Genomic DNA, 19,172 nt, shown 5'->3' with positions numbered 1-19,172 from the left:
TAGGTTTGAACTGTCGTGTAAATTTTTTTTTTTCTCTTCCTTTCTAAATTGCACTCCAGGAATGCATGGATAAGATGCTCATTCTCTTCCACCTGAACAGCTCCTAAGGAGCAGTTTCAGCTTGCTGAGCCCATGTTCCCTTGCTGTTTACAGGAATTTGGCACCTAATTCCTCACTTCTGCCCACTTATTGGAACCAGAGTTTCCTTGTCTGATGAATATTTCCTGACATTTACACCTTCCACTGGTAAGCTATAATTGTCACAAATTAATTATCCTTCAGGGTCCAATTTTGAAATCCATTTAAAGCAAGAAAGCACACAAAAGGTATACACCAGATTGTTTCCCTACTGAAATGGTGTTGGACTTCTTCAATTTTCTTTTACCATGTGCCTTTTCATGTTGTTTTCCAAATCCCATTAACAGTGGTTTTTGCTTTGCACTAAATATCATGATTTCTGAAAAATGCAGTTCCTCTTCGAAGATGACCCTTTTTAAAAATTAGTAATACCAGTCATCACATTTATGAGAAACTCACCTTCTAAAATAATAGTGATGGGGTTTGGTCTGAATCCTTCTCCCCCTGGACAGAGAGTATTGTATTCAGCTAAAGTAAAGCATAACAAGAGACAAAATATCAGTCTCATAAAAAATTAAATTATGACAGTGAAATCATTAAATGTCACTTGTGTTTTTAACGAGCATTCTTCCCTACAGTCATTTGGTTTCTACATTTTGACCTATTCACAGTAAATAAAGTGTGTAGATTAACAGAAAAACAGTGTAAGATTAGGAGTTCTGCTGTATTACCATAACCTCAGATACTGTCAAGTCAGGCACAATATTGATTTTTCCATACTGTGTCCTTACAGAGGCACATATTTTCTGGTTTGATTAGTTCTTGCATATGAAATGTCAGTATAACACTAATAAAAATAGGTGTTAAACTTGGAATTCCTACTATTATGAGGTTGTAAAGAACAACATACTTGACATTTCTGTTGCATTATTCATTAAAGAACTTCAAAGCTCTACAAATCTGATAACCACCTTTGGCTAACAGTTTTTAAAGTACTCATGAGTGAGTTAGACATAAATACACAACACTTGTCAACACTCTACTTTGGAGAATGCCGAATCCCTCCAAATTAAAGCCATGATTTGACTTCTAAGCATCATTAACTTATTTCCCCACCAGCATGGAGCTGCTGACCAAAAATGCCCAGCAGATATATACAAACTATTCCATTTTCTGCACCTCTGACAGCGGCAGGGAAATTGTCCTGAACAACAAATGCACAGCAACACAGTAAAAATTACATTTTCCATCCCTTCCTGTAAACTAAGAGAGTACCAGGAGAGCATGAGAACATTTTCTTACTGCTGTTCACAGGGGGACAGGTCTCACAGGGGTTCCCCCAAGCCTTTCCCAGCGAGCAGCAGCACGAGGAGCGGCTGACCCCAACCCCAATCTCAGTGCTGCAGGAGAGACCCCCATCCCCTCTCGGTCCATACTTCAGGTAGCAGCTGCCCACACGGTTATCTGGGTGAAAAACAGACATGATTACAGCTGCACACAATGATCCAGGCCAAGGAACAGCAAGCATTCGTCTAAAATTCCACATCTAGAAGCAGGAATTCAAATTATACTGTGTTCTTAAAATCTCTGGCACTTCCAAGGGCATTGATAGTTATTGATGTCGAAAGAAACACTAAAAAAGTATAGAACAGGATAAGCAGCATTGTGGAAGTATTACTTTTCTATCCTTATTTGCATCAAAGCAGTGATTTCTAAAGTGATGCCTCAGGGAGAGCTTTTACTTACCCACACAACCCACTCCAGTAGGATTCAGCTGGAAGTCTGGAGGACAGTTGCACTCATACCTTCCAGGAGTATTTACACAAAGACCATTGACACAATTAATGGGATCAGCACATTCGTCAATATCTAAAATAGGAAATCCACATTCATGCATTTGCTCACTGGACAAGAAATAATAGTTTTACTTTCTAATACAAAAGAGCAGGAAGATTTCAAATGCAAGTGAATTTTAGTTGAAACTGAAGACAATTTCTATAAGTAATTCACCAAACATCTAAGAATAAACTTTGCTCATCTGCATATTTAAGAAGCCACCCTTTTTGCTGATATATTTCTGAAAAGCAGTGGTTTACCTGTGCAGTTTCCCCCAGTTCTATCTAGTTCATAGCCATCATCACAGATACAACGAAACATGCCTGGGAGATTATTGCAGGTGCCAAACACACAGATATTCTGGAAGGAACATTCATCAGTATCTGAAGGAATATAATAACAGAAAGTTACATACCATTGGCACATTATTATTGTTGTTATTATTATTATTATTATTATTATAATTATTATTATTATTATGTATCATACTAGTAAAATCAAAAGGAGACTCACATAAAATATTTTTAAAACCTGGATTTTTGAGTTGCTGTAGAATACGAGGCAATATTTGTATTTCTGAATAAGTATTTCTAAAGAAAGTGTAATAAAAAGAAAGAGAGGTGTAGTCATCAATATGACACTTATATCTCCTTGGAGGAAAAATACTGGGAAAAGGAATATAGGCAGTAAGAATTATCTATTATTTTCTCAAGCCCACATTTAAACAGTTATGTAGTAACTACATACAGATGAGCTAAAAAGCATCTGAAGGGCTGCCTGTGTTCTCATCTAAATTGAAGATGAAATCAAGCTGAAAGACACTGACAGAAAATTGGATGATTTTGTCAGCTACAGTGTAGAAAAGAGTTGAAAACTGACAGCACAGACTGCAAAGCTATGGTTTTAGGCACAATATAAAAGACTTCAGAGCTGAAGCTAAGTAGGATAAGAGTGGAAAAAAAACCCCTCCACTCCAGATAGCAAGACTTTTAATGTTGCCAGAATGAAGCAGCTGTGGAAAAGGCAAATGCAATTCTGGCACATATTAGTGAAATATTTTTAGCACAGACGGGGAAGTGGAAAGCATTAATATCATTTTATAAAGCAGAGCCAAATCTTAATTTGAAATCCTGAGTACAGTGTTCTGTTGATGAACTAAAATTGTACAAGATGTGCAAAAGGGGCATTAAAATTATTATAGTAGTAGTAAAATATCTACTTTTAACCTGGCTGGCTTGCCTCAGCCAGAGGTTGAGAAGTGATAAAATGGCTCTTTATATGAATGTACAAGAAAGGTCAATTTCTGAGGGCAATTTGAGAGACACATTTTTAAGGGAAAATGAATGCTTAACATCCAAAAGTCCTGAGTCAATTTAATCTGGAAATTAACATTTCTAAGTGCATGGATTATAGCCATGGAATGACCTCCAAATCAGGTCACTGAAAAGGTAAGGTACTGACATCTCAAAGGACTTATGAAGAAAGTGGATTAGTAATTTGTGCTGTAATTATTGCACTAAATCAAGACTTTGGATTTTGCCCCTTGATTGGAGAAATCAGACAGGGATTCTCCTTATCACAGGACAAATTAATACATCAACTTCTAAATGAAAGAAATAAAAGATAATTTCTTTTAAGCATTCACCACCCAGTTATTTTAGCTCTTCAACAGCACAATTTAACCAATGTAATGCTTTCAATTCTCTGTTGGAATCACAGTAATATACCGAGCATTTCTCCAAAGTTCTTCAATTGTTGGTAACACACTGTCCTAAAAATTAGAATTACATTGCTTCTCAAATAACTGATTGGCTGGAATAGATTGGATCTGTTACAGGATTTTTCTTACACCACTGGCATGACTAATATGACTGAGCTGCACCAAGAAATTCAGTGAAGATGACTGACAATAGCTGGTAATGATTAACAAATATGACTACAGAGTGGCACAGGTAATTCCTCAGCAGCACCTGAATTATTCTGAATTCCCATTCATACAGGTACACCTGAATGTTAGAATGTGCCACACTGTGAACTGAATCCTACAGATTACCTTTTGAAAGCTGCTTTTCATACCCCACCAAGAATTTTCATTTCCTAAGATCTTATGCCATTTCCACCATTAAATATCAAGTAAATTAAAAGTTTTGGAACACCAGCTAAAATGTCTTCATCCACTATACAATCTTCTTATATTAAACAACAATAAGAAGAAAGAAAGGTATAAGAACACAAAAGGGAATAGAAGCTGAACTGCACTAGAAAGATAATAATTCCTTTCACACTTCAGTTGTGTAAAATATTGAGAGTGCAAAGGTGATGATAAAAAACATCCAGTGTGCATTTTAAGAATTGCTACAAATTTTTCGAATATAGCAGTGATTAGTCTACTCTAATTTGCTTGAAAATATTAAAATGAGGTAAATTAATGCAGTTTGTCTCCTAGGTAAGCACACTGGAAGAACAGTGACTAACACATGATTTTCCACACACTATTCAACAGTGACCAAAAAAAAAAAAGGAATAAAACAAATTATACAAAATTGCTGAGGCAATAAATCTGGGATTTATGGATGAAGGCCAGGAAAATGTCATAAAAAGATGAAAGCTACTTTTAGCATAATTCACACTGAAGACATTTCTTATATGTGGAACATGTGGTGATGCCTCCTCTTCCAGGCTGAGGTCCTGCTGCTCATTCTTTGCTTTAAAGAGGAACCAACCCAAACTGAGAGAGCAGAACTGAGGCTGAACAGAACTGAGCAGCTCACCTTGGCAGGATCTGCTGTCGGAGGCAGGAGTGAATCCCATCTCACACTCACAGCGGAATGCTCCAGGGGCATTCAGGCACTGACCATTTTCACACAGATGGACATTATCTGCACACTCATCCACATCTGGGGAAGACAGAAAAACCTCTCTGAAATGCCACGTTTGGCCAGCAAAAATGCACATAAAGATATCCTGATGTTTGAAATAGCAGCGCTGTTGAACGTTGAAGTTATGAAACAAAACATTTACACACTGAAGTAAATTGAAAGAACACAGAAAGACAAACACAATTTCCAAAATTACTGCTTTCACAGTTCTTACACCTTGTTTTTCACTAACAGATATAATTTTTTTTAATAATGAAAGCCTTTAATATTCAGTACTACTAGCCTTGACAAGTAAATTGAATACTTTGCTTAACAAGTCAAAACTTTGCCTCCTGGTATATACTGCTATGTTATTTTGACATAAAAAACATTCAAAAAATTATTTTCGTACTCATTTTAGAAAATATTTTTCGAGGATGATGAACAGTTTGCACACCAGAAATTCTTCTATGCCCCAAGAGAGCTATTAAGAAGGAGAATGGCAAGGGAGGGCATTCACCACTGCAGTCATCATAAGAAGTCATAATTTTGCCAGGTATGATGTTTATGTCCCAAAAAAAATTATATGCTTTCTTCATTTTATTAGCCCATATTTTGTATTACATCTGATTTTTTAAAAATCTCAGGAGTTAAATATAGGGATAGAGCTTTGTGCTCATTAACCAAAAACTTGAAATAGAAAACCAAGTCATATTTGTAAGGTCCTTATTCTCTTCTTACATTACCAATTTCTACTATACTACCTTCCTTCTAATATGTAAATTAATTTTTATTTATAATTACCCATATAGCCAATAATGAATGCATTCAGAGTAGTTTCCAGGTATTTTACTATGCTTAGCATGCATTTCTTCAAATCTTCAAATATGCTAACCAAATACAGCATATGTGAAAAGTTGAGAGGAGAGATAATGCTGCATCTCCACTCTGTAAGTGATAAAGATCAGAGCAGCCCAAGACATGGTAATTAACATTTAACATAAAATCTTTGCAGTTTATATAATTCATGTCAGTTCATTATGAGTCACTCACTGTGCGATAAACAATGTCCATTCTTAAGAGTGAACACCTACCTACAAATCCAAACTCAGACACCACTGGCAGTGGTTTTTTAACTTCAGTTTGATTTTCTTTTTAAAAAGTCCTGTGTTAATCATCCAATCCTGTTCTACTAATAGAGTGAAGGGAAAACAGATAATGCCAGAGAGAGGAACTAGAGAGACAGAGGTGTTCAGTGTCCTTGACCAGAGGGACTGCTGTAAGCAGGACATGAACGTTCAAAATAATTGCATGAAGATGAGGAGGAGGAAGCAGCAGCAAACAGGAGCTTCACCCAACCTATGGACCCACTGGCACACAGAAGAAAAGAACAATCAGGTGCCTTTTTTAGCATTTCTTATGCAGACAGAAGAATCTTGACCTTAAATGACACTTTCACATTTACTGTCTTACACTTTGAGCTTGGGTTTCACTCACAAAGGTTCCACACATGAGACAAGCCACCAGGGACAAAGTCAGCTTTCCCAAAACTGCTTACCAGAGCAGGTGAAGCCATCTCCAGTGAATCCTTCTGCACAGGCACAGTGGTAGGAGCCTGGGCTGTTCACACACTGAGCGTGGGCGCTGCACCGCTGGGTCCCGTTGGAGCACTCGTCAAGATCTGCACACCAGCAATTAATTAGCAGAACACAGCAATTAGCAGGACACAGCAATTAGCATACCTGGCTGGCAATCAGCTGCCAAGCTAACCAGCATGACTGCAGACTTGCTTTATGCCTCCATAAATACACAGATTTATTATTAGACGACGCAGGTTAATCTACAGTGACTCCACTGTAATGCTTCTTCCTTTAAATTAAAACAGGTGAGATTGGGCAAGAAGTTTTTGAGCAATGGATAGAATTCAGCTGACTTGTTACCTGGATGTTATTGTCCTGGTAAAGAACTTGAATTCAAAATTAGTTAGAAAAAGGCTGAACCAAAGACATCCAGGGAGGAAAAGATCTGCCACGGATTTAGAAAGTCTCCTCAGGTAGTAGAAGAAAGTGAAACCAATGCAACCCCATGAGAGCTGATGTAAGCTATTCACTTGGATGTTAATGTGGATGAAAAAAAAGAAGAAAAAGAAACAAAAAGAAAGAAAGAAGAAGAAATCCCATAAATATGGTACATTTGCTTTAGCACATTACATCAGTAAAGGCTAATTGTGAAATGAGGCTCCTCTTTTATAGATCCCAAAGTGTTCTGAAAACAAAAAGTATTACAATCTTTCACCCATCAAATTAAAAGATGAAGGCAAGGGGACAGATATATGCAACTCCAGCAGGCCCAGAAAAAGCAGAATCAAGTTTCCCACCTCTCAAGTCCAGTCTGGTTCTTATCAGGGTCTATAAACTAGATGAACGAGAGGACATTTTCCAAAAAACATCTGAAGCACTGGAAGCATCTTACTGACAGGAAATCATAAAACAAATTCCATCTAATTTCTGGGGTTTTTCCACCTTCTAGTCACAGTTGTATGTAAACTTTGTAAAATATGTGGTTAATTCAGTAAGATGTTACAGCATCGAGTTTCTGAGACAGAAAAACGGGTTGTGGTTTTTTTTCCCTCAGAAAACCAAATCTGTGGAACATAAGAATCTTTCATACCCATCTATCCATAGGGTACAGCAGACAGAAGAATAATTCTTTGTTTCTAATGGCGTAATCACACAGTCACATCAAATGCTTTCAGGGGAAAAAAAAATAGAGAAAAAAACTTTATTTTCTATATACTTACCAATACACTTAATGCCATTTCCAACCCAACCTTCTCTGCAGCTGCATTTAAAACTTCCTGGTACATTGACACACGAGGCATGCATGTCACAGTTGTGAGCTCCAACTTCACATTCATTCACGTCTACAAGCACAAAACAAACTATCAGTATTTACATCAGAATATTAAATATTCTGTTCCTTTTATGTATTTCCACTGTGAAGGTCAGAAACTCTTTAAAAAACAAATGTTTGAGAACATTGAATAATTTGAGCAATATTTCATATTCTGTAGTAATAAAAAGAGTGGCAATTGCATTTTATTTTTGTTCTTTGTTTGTAAACACAACAATCAGTCTGCTTTCCTACAACGGCTTTTCAACTTGAAAGTAACATTTTTTCCAGAAATATGAAATATGCTGATCTTTCCATGTCTAAAACTGGGATGAGGCCTTTAGGTGCACAGGCACCTTTCAGTTATAAAAACAATTATATGCCCAGGGTTTTAGTAGTCATAAAACAAATTCCTAAGCACCAAATTGCAGGAGAAATTCTGCCAGCTTTCCCACAAGGCTAGTTTTGGATGAGCCTGTATTCTTGAGAGCAGTGGACCCACCTTGCAAAGAACAGGGCATATATATATATATATATAAATACCACAGGAACTTGTAGGGTGACATGAGTGACTACAGCTCTTTAAAAATTTCTGGCACAGGTTGAAGGATTTTTCATTTACTTTTGTTCCGCCTTATCCTTTCCTTAGACCATGTGGCCATTCCCTGCAGCTTGAGTTGAGACAAGAGTTCATCCTCCAGGTGACAAATGAGCACTGATAAAATATTTCCAGCACAACTGCAGCTCTGCCACCCCAAGACATGCCCTGCAGCACAGCTATTCACACAACCTGTACTGATAAAATCCTTAAAATCAGTTATATAAGGGCCCTCCACCATTGACACTGGTGAAGGAACCCTCCATTTGAAACTCTGGCACGTGCCAGCAGATGTGAAACACTCATAAATATTGTTATATACACATACCAATCTCTCTCTTGTGTGTGAACACTTTTGCATTTATTTCACCTGGAAGCCAACCAAGGTATGTGACACATTCACTGGAAATCTGCTTTACCTGTGCACCCTGTGGTTCCTTTTTTGACTGAATACCCAACTTGACAGTGACAAATGAAGGAGCCTTTGGTGTTCTCACATTCCCCAAACATACAGATGTTGGAGTTCAAATCACATTCATTCACATCTGTAAGTGAATGTAAATTGATTAGTTGAACATTTTGTCATTGTGGAATACTTTATTTCAGGTGAAAAAATCTACTACATGATTTAATGCATTTAATTTTCTTAATCATAATACATTTCAGCTGTTCCACTCTGTACTCTTGAAATTCTCTAAAACAAGTAAGGATAAATGTGTAGGCCAAATACCACTGTTTCGTGGTAAAACAAATATAATTTCCTTTCATTTTTTTAATACTAATTAAAGGACTATGAAGTAATTATTTTCCTACAAGAATCACTTTAAATCATTTTCTTAAAACGTATTTTTGATCATAATAGTTTTCTTCCAGAGAATAATTTTTTAAGTGCCCCCTTCTGGGCCCCTGAACTATTCCCTTCTCAGCACACATGTTTCATTATAGTAAAATCACCCCTATTTCTTTTGAACTATGTGATATGACTCATTGTTAAGGACTTACAAATTTATTTGTACTCTTCCTGACATTTGTAGTGATAGGCATAGAGGTTGGGTATTTGTAGGATATAATTTCAATTTTCAATTTCAAGGATTCAGTAGAAAAAACATTTTGAAACGCAGGCTGCAGAGTTCTTACACTTCACCAAATTTGGTGCACACAGCTACTTACCAACACAAGTTTTCATGTCTATAGAAACCATAAATCCATCATAACAGAGACAGCGATATTCCCCTGGGATATTGGTACACTGCCCACCATCACAGATATCTGGATTGTTTTCACATTCATCAATATCTGAGGGGAGGAAAAAAAAAATTAATTCTGTCATTCTGGCATGGATGGGCTGGAACACCACACTGATTTTGGCTGAAAGACACAATGCTGGATCTTTTCAGGTATGAAAACCTACCTGCACATGTCCTGACATCTGGCATCAGAGCATAGCCATCACTGCAGCTGCACTCGTAGCTGCCTTCTGAGTTGGTGCAGTGAGTGTCACAGCCTCCATTCATGATCATGCACTCGTCAATATCTGGGGAAGCAACACTGGCAGCAGTAAGTCTACTTTTATAAGAAAAAAATCATGTTCTATTTACATTTTATTAGTACATCAAACAGTTTATTGGTGGTTTTATTCCCGATTTTTATTCTCATTCTACTGTGCCTGATTTATGTTTTGTTCATTTTTTTCTTTTTCAACTGCTTTTTTCATCTGTGGGAGCAAGCAGCTAAGCTAAATGTTGCTTTTTTTCTCTTTCCTGTGTATTGCTAGGGGTGTGGGAAAAAGGGCACAGAAAGAGTTTGGAAAGGAATGGAAGGAAAACCCTGAGAAATTTAAAGGTTGAAATGTAGCCCAATTTTACATTTTTGTAAGAAAAGAAATATAAGAAGCAAATTAAAAAGCCTCTCAGTGTTGCTGTTCTCCTTTGCAGTGGGTTGATGTGGTGGCAATTTCATAATTCATTATATTCAGTATTATCATAGTGAAGGATTTAGGAGATGTGCTTGATAAGGAGAAAAAGTGAAAGAGAAACCATCAATGCATGGGGCTCTTCCAGCTTGATCAAGAAATCCAGCAGTATTTTCCTGTTGTTAGCACAAATCTCTGATTTTAATGGATTAGTACAATAAGAATAATCTTTCTCAGAGTATTCTGCAGAGTTCAGCACAGCAACCATCTTTTCACACCTTCTTTATATTTCTGATTCCACAACAGCTCATGATAAGCCTCAAACAACAGGAGAAGACAGACCTGCTCAGCTTCAAAAGGAAGGTATGAAATGAAATAAAAATAAGGACAGATAGAGCAACACAACTGGAGCACAAACTCACAGTGCAGGGGCACAGCCCTCACCTGTGCATCCTTGCCTGTCAGGAGTGGCTTGGTACCCAGAGTCACAGAAGCACTGGTATGTCCCAACCATGTTCACACACCTGCCATTCCTGCAGAGGGTGTCACTCAGAGAGCACTCGTTCACGTCTGGAAAATAATCATTCATGGCAATGTGAACTCCAGCAGCTCAAATTCCAGGAAAAGAGGGTGAGAGGCAATGCTGTAAACTGGTGGCTTTCAGGTTTAGTCAATTTGTTTCTTGCTCTTGGCATGTTCCAGTTCAAGGAGTGGAGTTCTGAGCTGCATGTTTAAACTGCTGTCCGAAGATTTGTCTTCCCTGATTCAGGATTCTGAGCATTAATTACAGAGCCTGCTGTAGGTATTAATTATCACATCTGCTATTTTCCATCAAGAACAGAAGCCAAAGAGATAATATGCTTATTTTTCTGCCTTTTCTTTCCTCTTTTTCATTTTTTTTCATAATTTTTTTGGATTATGTGCTAAAAGGAGAGATACGTTTCAACAAGGGACAATACTTTTTTGTGACTGATTAAAGTTGCTCCTATGAGTGGTGCAGTCCTCTGAGCTGCTAAATAAACCTTATTCTTAAGGTTTCCTGGTAAAGGTATCCTGGTAAAACACTCCTCTTTGGAGTCAAAATCATTACTGGTGCTGATGATTTTACAGTATTTTATAATTTGATTTGAAGATACATAAAGAAGGAGCACAAATTTGTGTAAGAGTTTCCTGGGACACCACCCTTGCCAAGACTGGAAGTTTTCACAGCAGAAATGACCATTCCTCAAGCTGAAGATTATTGTCTTGAGTTGAACTCACCTAAGCACTCCTCCTGTGAGGGTGACAGCTCGTGTCCCAGGGGACAGTCACACCGAAAACTGCCCTCAGTGTTCACACAGGTGCCACCTCTGCACAGCAGAGGGTTGCGTTCACACTCGTCTATGTCTGCAAACAAATCATGATATAAATATAAATAAAAATTTTTAAAAAGTAAAAATAAAAACAAAAATAAAAATTAAAAAAATTTAAAAATAAAATAAATTTAAGAAAATAAAAATAAAAATAAAAATAAAAATAAAAATAAAAATAAAAATAAATATAAATATAAATATAAATATAAATATAAATATAAATATAAATATAAAATTATTACTGAGGGGTAATGAAGGGAAAAGCAACCGTCAGTGTCTAAAAGTGACAAAATAGAAGGATTGGTACATGGAAGTGGAGCTGCTCCTTTCCTTAATGCTGTACAACAGGGCAAACAGAAAAGTGTACATCATTATTAGCTCTAAAGATGGGTATTTTTTCTCTCAGGAAAAAAATTAAATTCATCATTTAAAATTTAGCATTCAATGAGACACGGGACACAAGCAAAGGCAGCAACTGTTTGGATGTTTCCCTTTAGAAAAATGTACAAATATAATATTTTTTTTTCTTTTTAATGCTTCTTAATGCAACCAGACACCCATTTATGTAAAATTCTTCTCTATTGATGCAGTTATGGGGATGTTTGCGCCACTTTTTACCTAAATGGCTCCTCAGTTTGGTAACTCCTCTGTATTTCATGGTGTGGCTGTGAAATATTCTTGCTTATACAAGCAAACTGAATTTCTGACTCACAAACCTGTCAAAACCAGGTAAAAACTACACATATGGATGGAGAGAAATACTAGCAAAAGATGTTCAAGGTGCAGGATGCAGTCACACTTTTGGACTCCCAGGGAAATCTAAAAGCATCACAATTTGCAGGAGAACAAGCAAAAGTGACAGGAGTCTAAGATTTCTTAAGGTGGCTAGGAACTTGTGGTGTCCCCATATCAGATCTTACAACTTTAAACAGATTAAAGAGATGTAATTTTATTTCAGGAGTCTTAGAAGAATCCATGAAAAGGAAATAATGCTGCTTTTGAAACTCCGGCTTTCCATTCCCAGCTTTACCAAATATTTGGGTACCCCATTAGCAGCTTTTAAATTAATTGTGTGAAGAGTTGCTACATTCTAAAATATCTGTACAGAGTAAGTGTATCTCAAGGGTATAGGTGATTAGCATAAAGCACAAGCAAATCTATGTATTTAATTCAGTTATCTGTGCTATAAACTGCATATCTGACCCATTTGCTCATGGAATCACAATAATGACACATGTGAAGTGTCCAGTGTGGCAGAGCTGGTGCAGTTCAGGCTTTGCACAGCAAATGGAGGCTCCAGGGCAGCTTGGCAACACTTACCCATGCAGTTCTTCATCATCATAAATCCACTTTCGTAGCCATCAAAGCACTCACACTCAAAGCTGCCAGGAGTATTGACACAAGTGCCACTTCCACACAGGTCTGGGGAGATTCTGCACTCATCAATGTCTGTTTTTAGAGCAGTGGAGAGGTAGAAAAGTCAAACTGGGCTTGAGGTTATACTGCTTTTCACAGAAATAGACACTTGGCACTATAAATTAACTCTGCAGAAGTCATACACAGTGTGCAAACCAACAGAGAAAAGTTAATTATTTATAGAAACATCTGATTATGTGAAACAGTTTGTGGAGGATTCATAGTGCTGTGTCTTCAGAATTCTCAGGACACATTGAACTATGTAACAAGTATGCTTCTATCAAGTGCAATTTAAGGTTAGATTCTTAAGGAAGTAACTAAGCACAAGAAATTTTAAGATGTCATTGCTACAGAGGTATCAACTGACTCCATGGCTACAGTGCCATTGATTATAATTTGATTCTGATGAAGATATTTACCCAGTAAATTACCACTACCAAATTACCCAGTAAATTAAATATTACCCAGTAATAGGATTATAAACTACCATAGACCCCTTCTATTAGGAATTAGCTCCTATCTAATGTTGTCTTGTTAGTCATGTCTGAATAACCTTACTGTGGAAAACTATAGCAGAAAAGACAGAAGAGCTCCTTTTAAATAGCACTGGTAGTGAGTCAGATATCCTAAGAGGCATCTGAAATGTGGATTTGATCCAGTGAAACAGGTCAGTGTGGCAGGAGAGGACTTGTGTCCAGGTTTCTGCTGGATTATCTCAACTCATTCCCCACAGATGTGTGGATGTTTAAGACCCACATGGCAGATCTGGGGCATTTCTGAGTATCTGGGCTCCTACAAGCTTTATAAAACACGTTCTTGCTGATTTAAATCAAGCAAAAAAGTCATCTATTTAAGAAAACCTGTTTCTCTACAGCTGCTCGGTGGAATAATTTCATCACCACAGAAAAAAAGGGGAGGGGAAAAAAAAGCTTCTGCAGGGAGTTTTCTGACCTGTTCTAGTTAGTTTAGAAAATGAAGTTTGTGAAATGCATTTTTCATCAGTGCAATCACTACAAAAACAAGAAAATCACCAGCTAGGGCAACAGCAGCATCCAGACCAACCTCAGTGCAAATGCCTTACCACCCACACTCCACACTTTGATTACTCAGACACACTCATGTAACAAAACCTCCTTAATTTCAGCACTGAGCCACCCACAATGCAGCATCTGAGCTCTCACAGCCACTGAGCTGCCAAGCTGATCTTCAGATTTTCCAGATAGCAAAGAGCAAAAATCCTAAACTTTTAAATTAAATGCAGGTGTCTATCCTCCTGAGTTAACCTTGCATTGGTGTCAGAATTGCAGAGGTGCTTTGTGTGTGCTCTGCCCTCAAATCTAAATGAAAATTAACTTGCAGTCCCCCAAGTTCATTTGGGAACACAATGATCAGACAGTAAGGAATGTAAATGAAGATAATCTCTGTGTTAGAACATTAAACTTGGCTTTGCTGGTTATCCTTATTGATTTTTCAGGTTGTATTGACAGAGCATGAACTGAGCATCTTAAACAGCAATTAAAAAAAAAAGACAAAAATGTTGTATTTATTAAATAATCAGATTCTGAAAGGGAAACTTGAGACAGTTGGTCATTCTGTCCAAAGATTAAGCTGTCAGAAAGTGAGGGAAATGAATGGCATCAAGATTCTAGATAACCAAGTTCCTTTAAAAAGCCCCAGGGATGTGGTGGAGTCCCCATTACTGGATGTTTTCAAGATGGACAGGGTGCTAGATAATCTCATCTGGGCTCCCTTTCCCCATGAAAGCTTGAGGGAAATGTGTTTTTTCAGGTCCCTTTCAACCAGGATAGCTCTTTGATTCTAGGGAAAACTGGGGAAAATGCAAGATTTACTCACCTGTGCAGTTTCTTTCCTCCATATCTAAAGTGAAGCCACTGTTACATCTGCATTTGAAACTTCCAATTGTGTTTCTACATTTACCATTCATGCACATGCCAGGGAACACTTTACATTCATTGATATCTATGAATAAAAACAAAGAAAACAACATTCTTAAGCACAAAGATATATGGAAAAAATGGGAATTTCCTGTTCCTTCTTACCAATTTCATTGAGCATAAGGGCAGGGTTTGTGTTAGAGGGGACATCCTTGGAGACCTGATTGGAGGTGAGATGTTTCCCTGCCTTTTGGGCTATTTATGCTTTATTTGCAAACCAGTCATTAAAAATTTATATTTATCAGCAGTCAAAGGAATTCAGTGGTACTCTCTGAGTTGAAATTGTGGTGTATGAATACTGTGCTCAAGTTTGCTTTGTGACAAAATTAATACTCCTGGTATTCCTGAGCCAGCTTGTAAAATATGCAACTATGGGTTTACTGAAGGGAGTAAACCTTCAGTAAGGTTTAGTTTTTAAATTGAGGTTGTGAGAGTTTTATCTGGACCTCAGTTTTGTAAATGGTATTTTTTCTTTTGTAGAATATCAAATCAAAGTTTTCACCTCCCCTCAAAGCTGGGTAACATAAACTGTTAAAGGATCTTGCACAGGACAAAGCTGAATGACCTTTCCCACAATCTGTGATATAATTTGTGGAAGGAATGTCCTTAACTGAGGATCCTCTTCAGTGAAATAAACATCTATCTCCTATGTGTTTCTGCAAATGGAGCACAATAGTGGCCCAAATAGAAATGCAGAAATAGGAAGCAAAAACCTCAGAAAAATCTCAGCATAAACAAGATCTCAGTATTATAAACTAATGAATAATTAATTTTTCTAATTAAACAAATGATGATACAATTGTTGTTGTTGTTGTTGTTACTATTGTTATTATTTTCCTTATTTGCTTGTAAATCACCACTGAAAGTCAAGAACTTTGCCTAAAAGTAACAACTCCTGAAAATCAGAGCTGATTTATTATGTGAAGCAGAGGTCCCAATCTGTCAAAATTTTCTCAAGCAACTCAAAATATTTCAAGAAAAATGCTTCAGAATGCATCCTTTAAAAAAATAGATAGAAATACTAAGACATTTCTGGATCATGTCAGCTTCTGCACACAGAAATCTACAGTTTTCTGCTCAAATTTTAGCCACTTAAAGCAACTTGGGTCTGGTTTCTTAACATTTTCCAGCCTAACCTTGTTTTTTTGTTGCTCTACAGGAGGTGAAGCTAGCAAAAACTGGGTAAAACACTTTCACCTACTCCTTTATCACTGCAGATCCTGCTTGTCACTGCCCTCATAATCACAATGCAACAGACACCCTCTCCTGTTAATCACTTACTAATTCTGCAAGCCAGAGAAAGGATCCATCCTCCTTCAGTCTCTCTTTCACAGAGCCCTGGCCAAATATTTGTAACATTTTACATTTACATCTAAAATCCCTGACTTCACAGATCTTCCTGTGGCCCTCAGTTTACTTTTTGCAAAGCACTACCTTAAAAAAGGTGCACATTTTCTGTTATTCCCATAATTCAGAGCTCCTCTCCCGTCAGTAACCTCCCTTTCTTCTCCTTTCCTAATTCAGAATTTGCACCTTTTGCTGCTGTAAAGCACTTGAGCTCCATGAAAGTGGAGAATTCCCCCTCCTGTAACATCAGCAAACACTTTCATTGCATCCCTCAAGCAAGCAAAGAGCAGTCCCAAACCCCAGAGGTCCCTCAAGATCCTCATGCCTATATAATTTAGGTGAGAGTTACAAAGTGCTTATATAGCTTTAGCTACATCAACATAATTGGAATTATAGCTTTTATACCTATACAACCTGAATAATAACTTTCTCTATCAATATTATTTGAATTACAGCTTCCTATACCTATATGACCTGAATTATAACTTTTTATACTTTCTATACAATGTAATGGCTATTATATAGTTAACTAGTTGCTTAATGCTGAATGAACAAAAACCTCACCAGGTGGATAGCTTCAAAGGTGGACAAGTATAGCACTAATGAGAAATTGGCAAATGTAAAGCCAGTTAGCCACAGAATACAGAATTTAAAGCAGTCAGAACCAGAGAGACCAGGGAACACCATAACTGTGCATGCTCTGAAGACAAAGGTGAAAAGTTCAGATGTGAGGAAGACCTTGGGCCTTTATGAAGAGAAGACACCCATGACCAATGAATTGAGGAGGTGCAAGCACAGTGCAAAAGAACGATTTATAACCACGAGATCATATTATATAAATTTGTTTCAGGGCGTATATTATGATGTTATAGTGACATAGTAGTACCAAGTGAAATGTACTGTATAAACGAACCACAGCACTTGAGAAAGGTGGGTGAGCTAGGTGGAGAGATCCCCCTCACCTCCAGCACTGAAATAAACAAACACCTGCTCTACAGACACTGCTCTGTAGGGTTTTATCTCCATCCTACCTTTGGCACATCAGACGCATCCACAATGAACTTCCAGACGCAAGAAGGAACTCTCACCTTTGTAGAAGGGCCTGCCGGTCAGGGTGTCCCCTCTGCTGGAGAATCCAGGGCCCCTGGGGCACAGGGCAGTGTGCTCAGCCGTGCCAGGGGCAGGGCAGCGCTCGCAGCCCGAGCCCCAGGCAGCTCCCACGGCGCAGCAGCACGAGTCCATGCGGAACCGGCCGGGCACGGGATGCACACACTCATCCTCATCCCAGCGCAGGAAGCACTGCTCCATGCGAGTGTCTGCAAAACACACGGGAGCTTTTGTTGTCCCACATTTTTGTCCCACAAAATTGTCCCTCATTTTGTCACCTGTTAGCAATGCTTGAGTGCTCAGCTTCTGCGCAGGACTCTATTTCTGCTCCGTAGTTACATTTCTCATCATGTTGCCTGATGGTTCTTGCCTTTCCTTTTATATATACCCTTTCATACAGTATTTTATACCTTTCATATACCCTCTGTATCCTCAATACCTTAGCCTATGTCCTTGTAGTTTTTGTAGTCTGATATTCTAGCTTAGTTCTGGCGTTCTGCAAGGCAGAAAGGCCAAACACCCACAGCAGGAGGACAGAGAGCTCTGTGCTATCAAAAATTTGAGGTTTCAACCTTGGTTGAAACCTTCTCTCTGGAATACATTTTGTAAACTGGGATCTAGCCTCCTTTGGGAGGGAATTTTTCAGAATAGGGGGACATTACTTCATTTATTAAGTTTCCTATTGGGGGATTCTAGACAGATATGCTAATTTTCAAGGTCCATAAAAATTGTATATGTGTTTTACAGTGTGGGCATCTAGCATCTTCCACCTTTGAAGATCTGTGCACCTAAGATCCTCTTAAAATACTGAGGTAAAACCCTTTTACCCCTTTAACTGTGTCTGCCTCATAATTCTAAAACCAGCCAAAAGACAACAGTGCCACATAAAAGTACAAGAATTTCTTTCATTGTGTCCCAATATCAAGACACATCCTTATCCTGACACGAATGTGCTTTTTAGGTTTCTGTGTGTATTGGACAGGACAGACACATGTATTTCTTTACTGTATCAAGTATCCTACCTTATAAAATGATCCTTTTGTGGCACTCATGATTAAAAAAAAATTCTCCCTTTATTTGTGTTCATAAATTAATATAATAGTGGAATGAATACAGATCAAAAAAAAAAAAACCAACAAAAAAACCCCAAAACAACGACAAAAAATCCCTGACTGTTGTTAGGCTGACTTTAAAACCAGTTAGAAGGAGAAAACAGTAGGGTTTCCAAAGAAGTTGATTATGGTTATTATATTCAAGGGTCTGTCCCATTTGCAGCAAAGCAGGTCAAGCAAAAGACAGACTGACCTAATGGGAAGGCAAAATCTTGCCCTTGTGCACCCAAATGTCAGGGAAAAAAGATCAATTTGCACCAATATTTGTGCTCACCATCTATCACCCAGGACACTGCTGTTTCTGAACAGGAGTCAGCGCAAGGACAGCACTTTAGCACAGCCTATTGACTGCACAGAGGGCAAAATCAGCCTCAAAACAAACATGTTCCTCCAAGAAATTAATAGCTCTTCTCCAAACCAGCGCAGATATTTGATATCTAAGCAGGCACACTGTTTGCAATAACCCAGAAATGAACCATGCTTTCTTTCAAGCCCTTTTGAGAATAATTCTGGCCAGCTGTGGGCCACAGCTGGGAGAGTGGGGTGTGTTCTTACCCAAGCACACCCGTCCTGTGCCATCCAGGGTCAGCCCCTCGGGGCACTCGCAGTGGAAGGAGCCTCTGCTGTTGATGCATCTCCCATTGGGACAAACCCCAGGGAAAACCTCACACTCATTGACATCTGTGGGGGACACAAAGAGTTCAGTGAC

General features: G+C 38.1%; 1 protein-coding gene across 1 annotated transcript in view; it reads right to left on the bottom strand.

Moving 5' to 3' along the window:
* The window catches only part of FBN2 (fibrillin 2), a 112,431-nt gene that overhangs the window by 28,140 nt on the left and 65,119 nt on the right, over positions 1 to 19,172 (bottom strand). Inside the window, exons 23-38 of the mRNA XM_085042171.1 lie at positions 19,019 to 19,144; positions 17,333 to 17,560; positions 14,797 to 14,922; positions 12,847 to 12,975; positions 11,435 to 11,560; positions 10,619 to 10,744; positions 9,674 to 9,796; positions 9,433 to 9,558; positions 8,682 to 8,807; positions 7,573 to 7,695; positions 6,331 to 6,453; positions 4,686 to 4,811; positions 2,175 to 2,297; positions 1,825 to 1,947; positions 1,381 to 1,542; positions 538 to 606 (exon numbers count right to left, since the gene is read on the bottom strand). Coding sequence (XP_084898297.1) covers positions 538 to 606; positions 1,381 to 1,542; positions 1,825 to 1,947; positions 2,175 to 2,297; positions 4,686 to 4,811; positions 6,331 to 6,453; positions 7,573 to 7,695; positions 8,682 to 8,807; positions 9,433 to 9,558; positions 9,674 to 9,796; positions 10,619 to 10,744; positions 11,435 to 11,560; positions 12,847 to 12,975; positions 14,797 to 14,922; positions 17,333 to 17,560; positions 19,019 to 19,144 — 2,085 coding nt within the window. The remainder of the gene's footprint in view (positions 1 to 537; positions 607 to 1,380; positions 1,543 to 1,824; positions 1,948 to 2,174; positions 2,298 to 4,685; positions 4,812 to 6,330; positions 6,454 to 7,572; positions 7,696 to 8,681; positions 8,808 to 9,432; positions 9,559 to 9,673; positions 9,797 to 10,618; positions 10,745 to 11,434; positions 11,561 to 12,846; positions 12,976 to 14,796; positions 14,923 to 17,332; positions 17,561 to 19,018; positions 19,145 to 19,172) is intronic.

This window comes from Lichenostomus cassidix, chromosome Z (assembly GCF_008360975.1).
Source record: "Lichenostomus cassidix isolate B80296 chromosome Z, HeHo_3.0, whole genome shotgun sequence".
In the NCBI taxonomy this organism is placed as follows: Eukaryota; Metazoa; Chordata; class Aves; order Passeriformes; family Meliphagidae; genus Lichenostomus; species Lichenostomus cassidix.
Note: the sequence above shows the minus strand (reverse complement) of the source record. Positions and strands in the feature narration are given on the sequence as shown.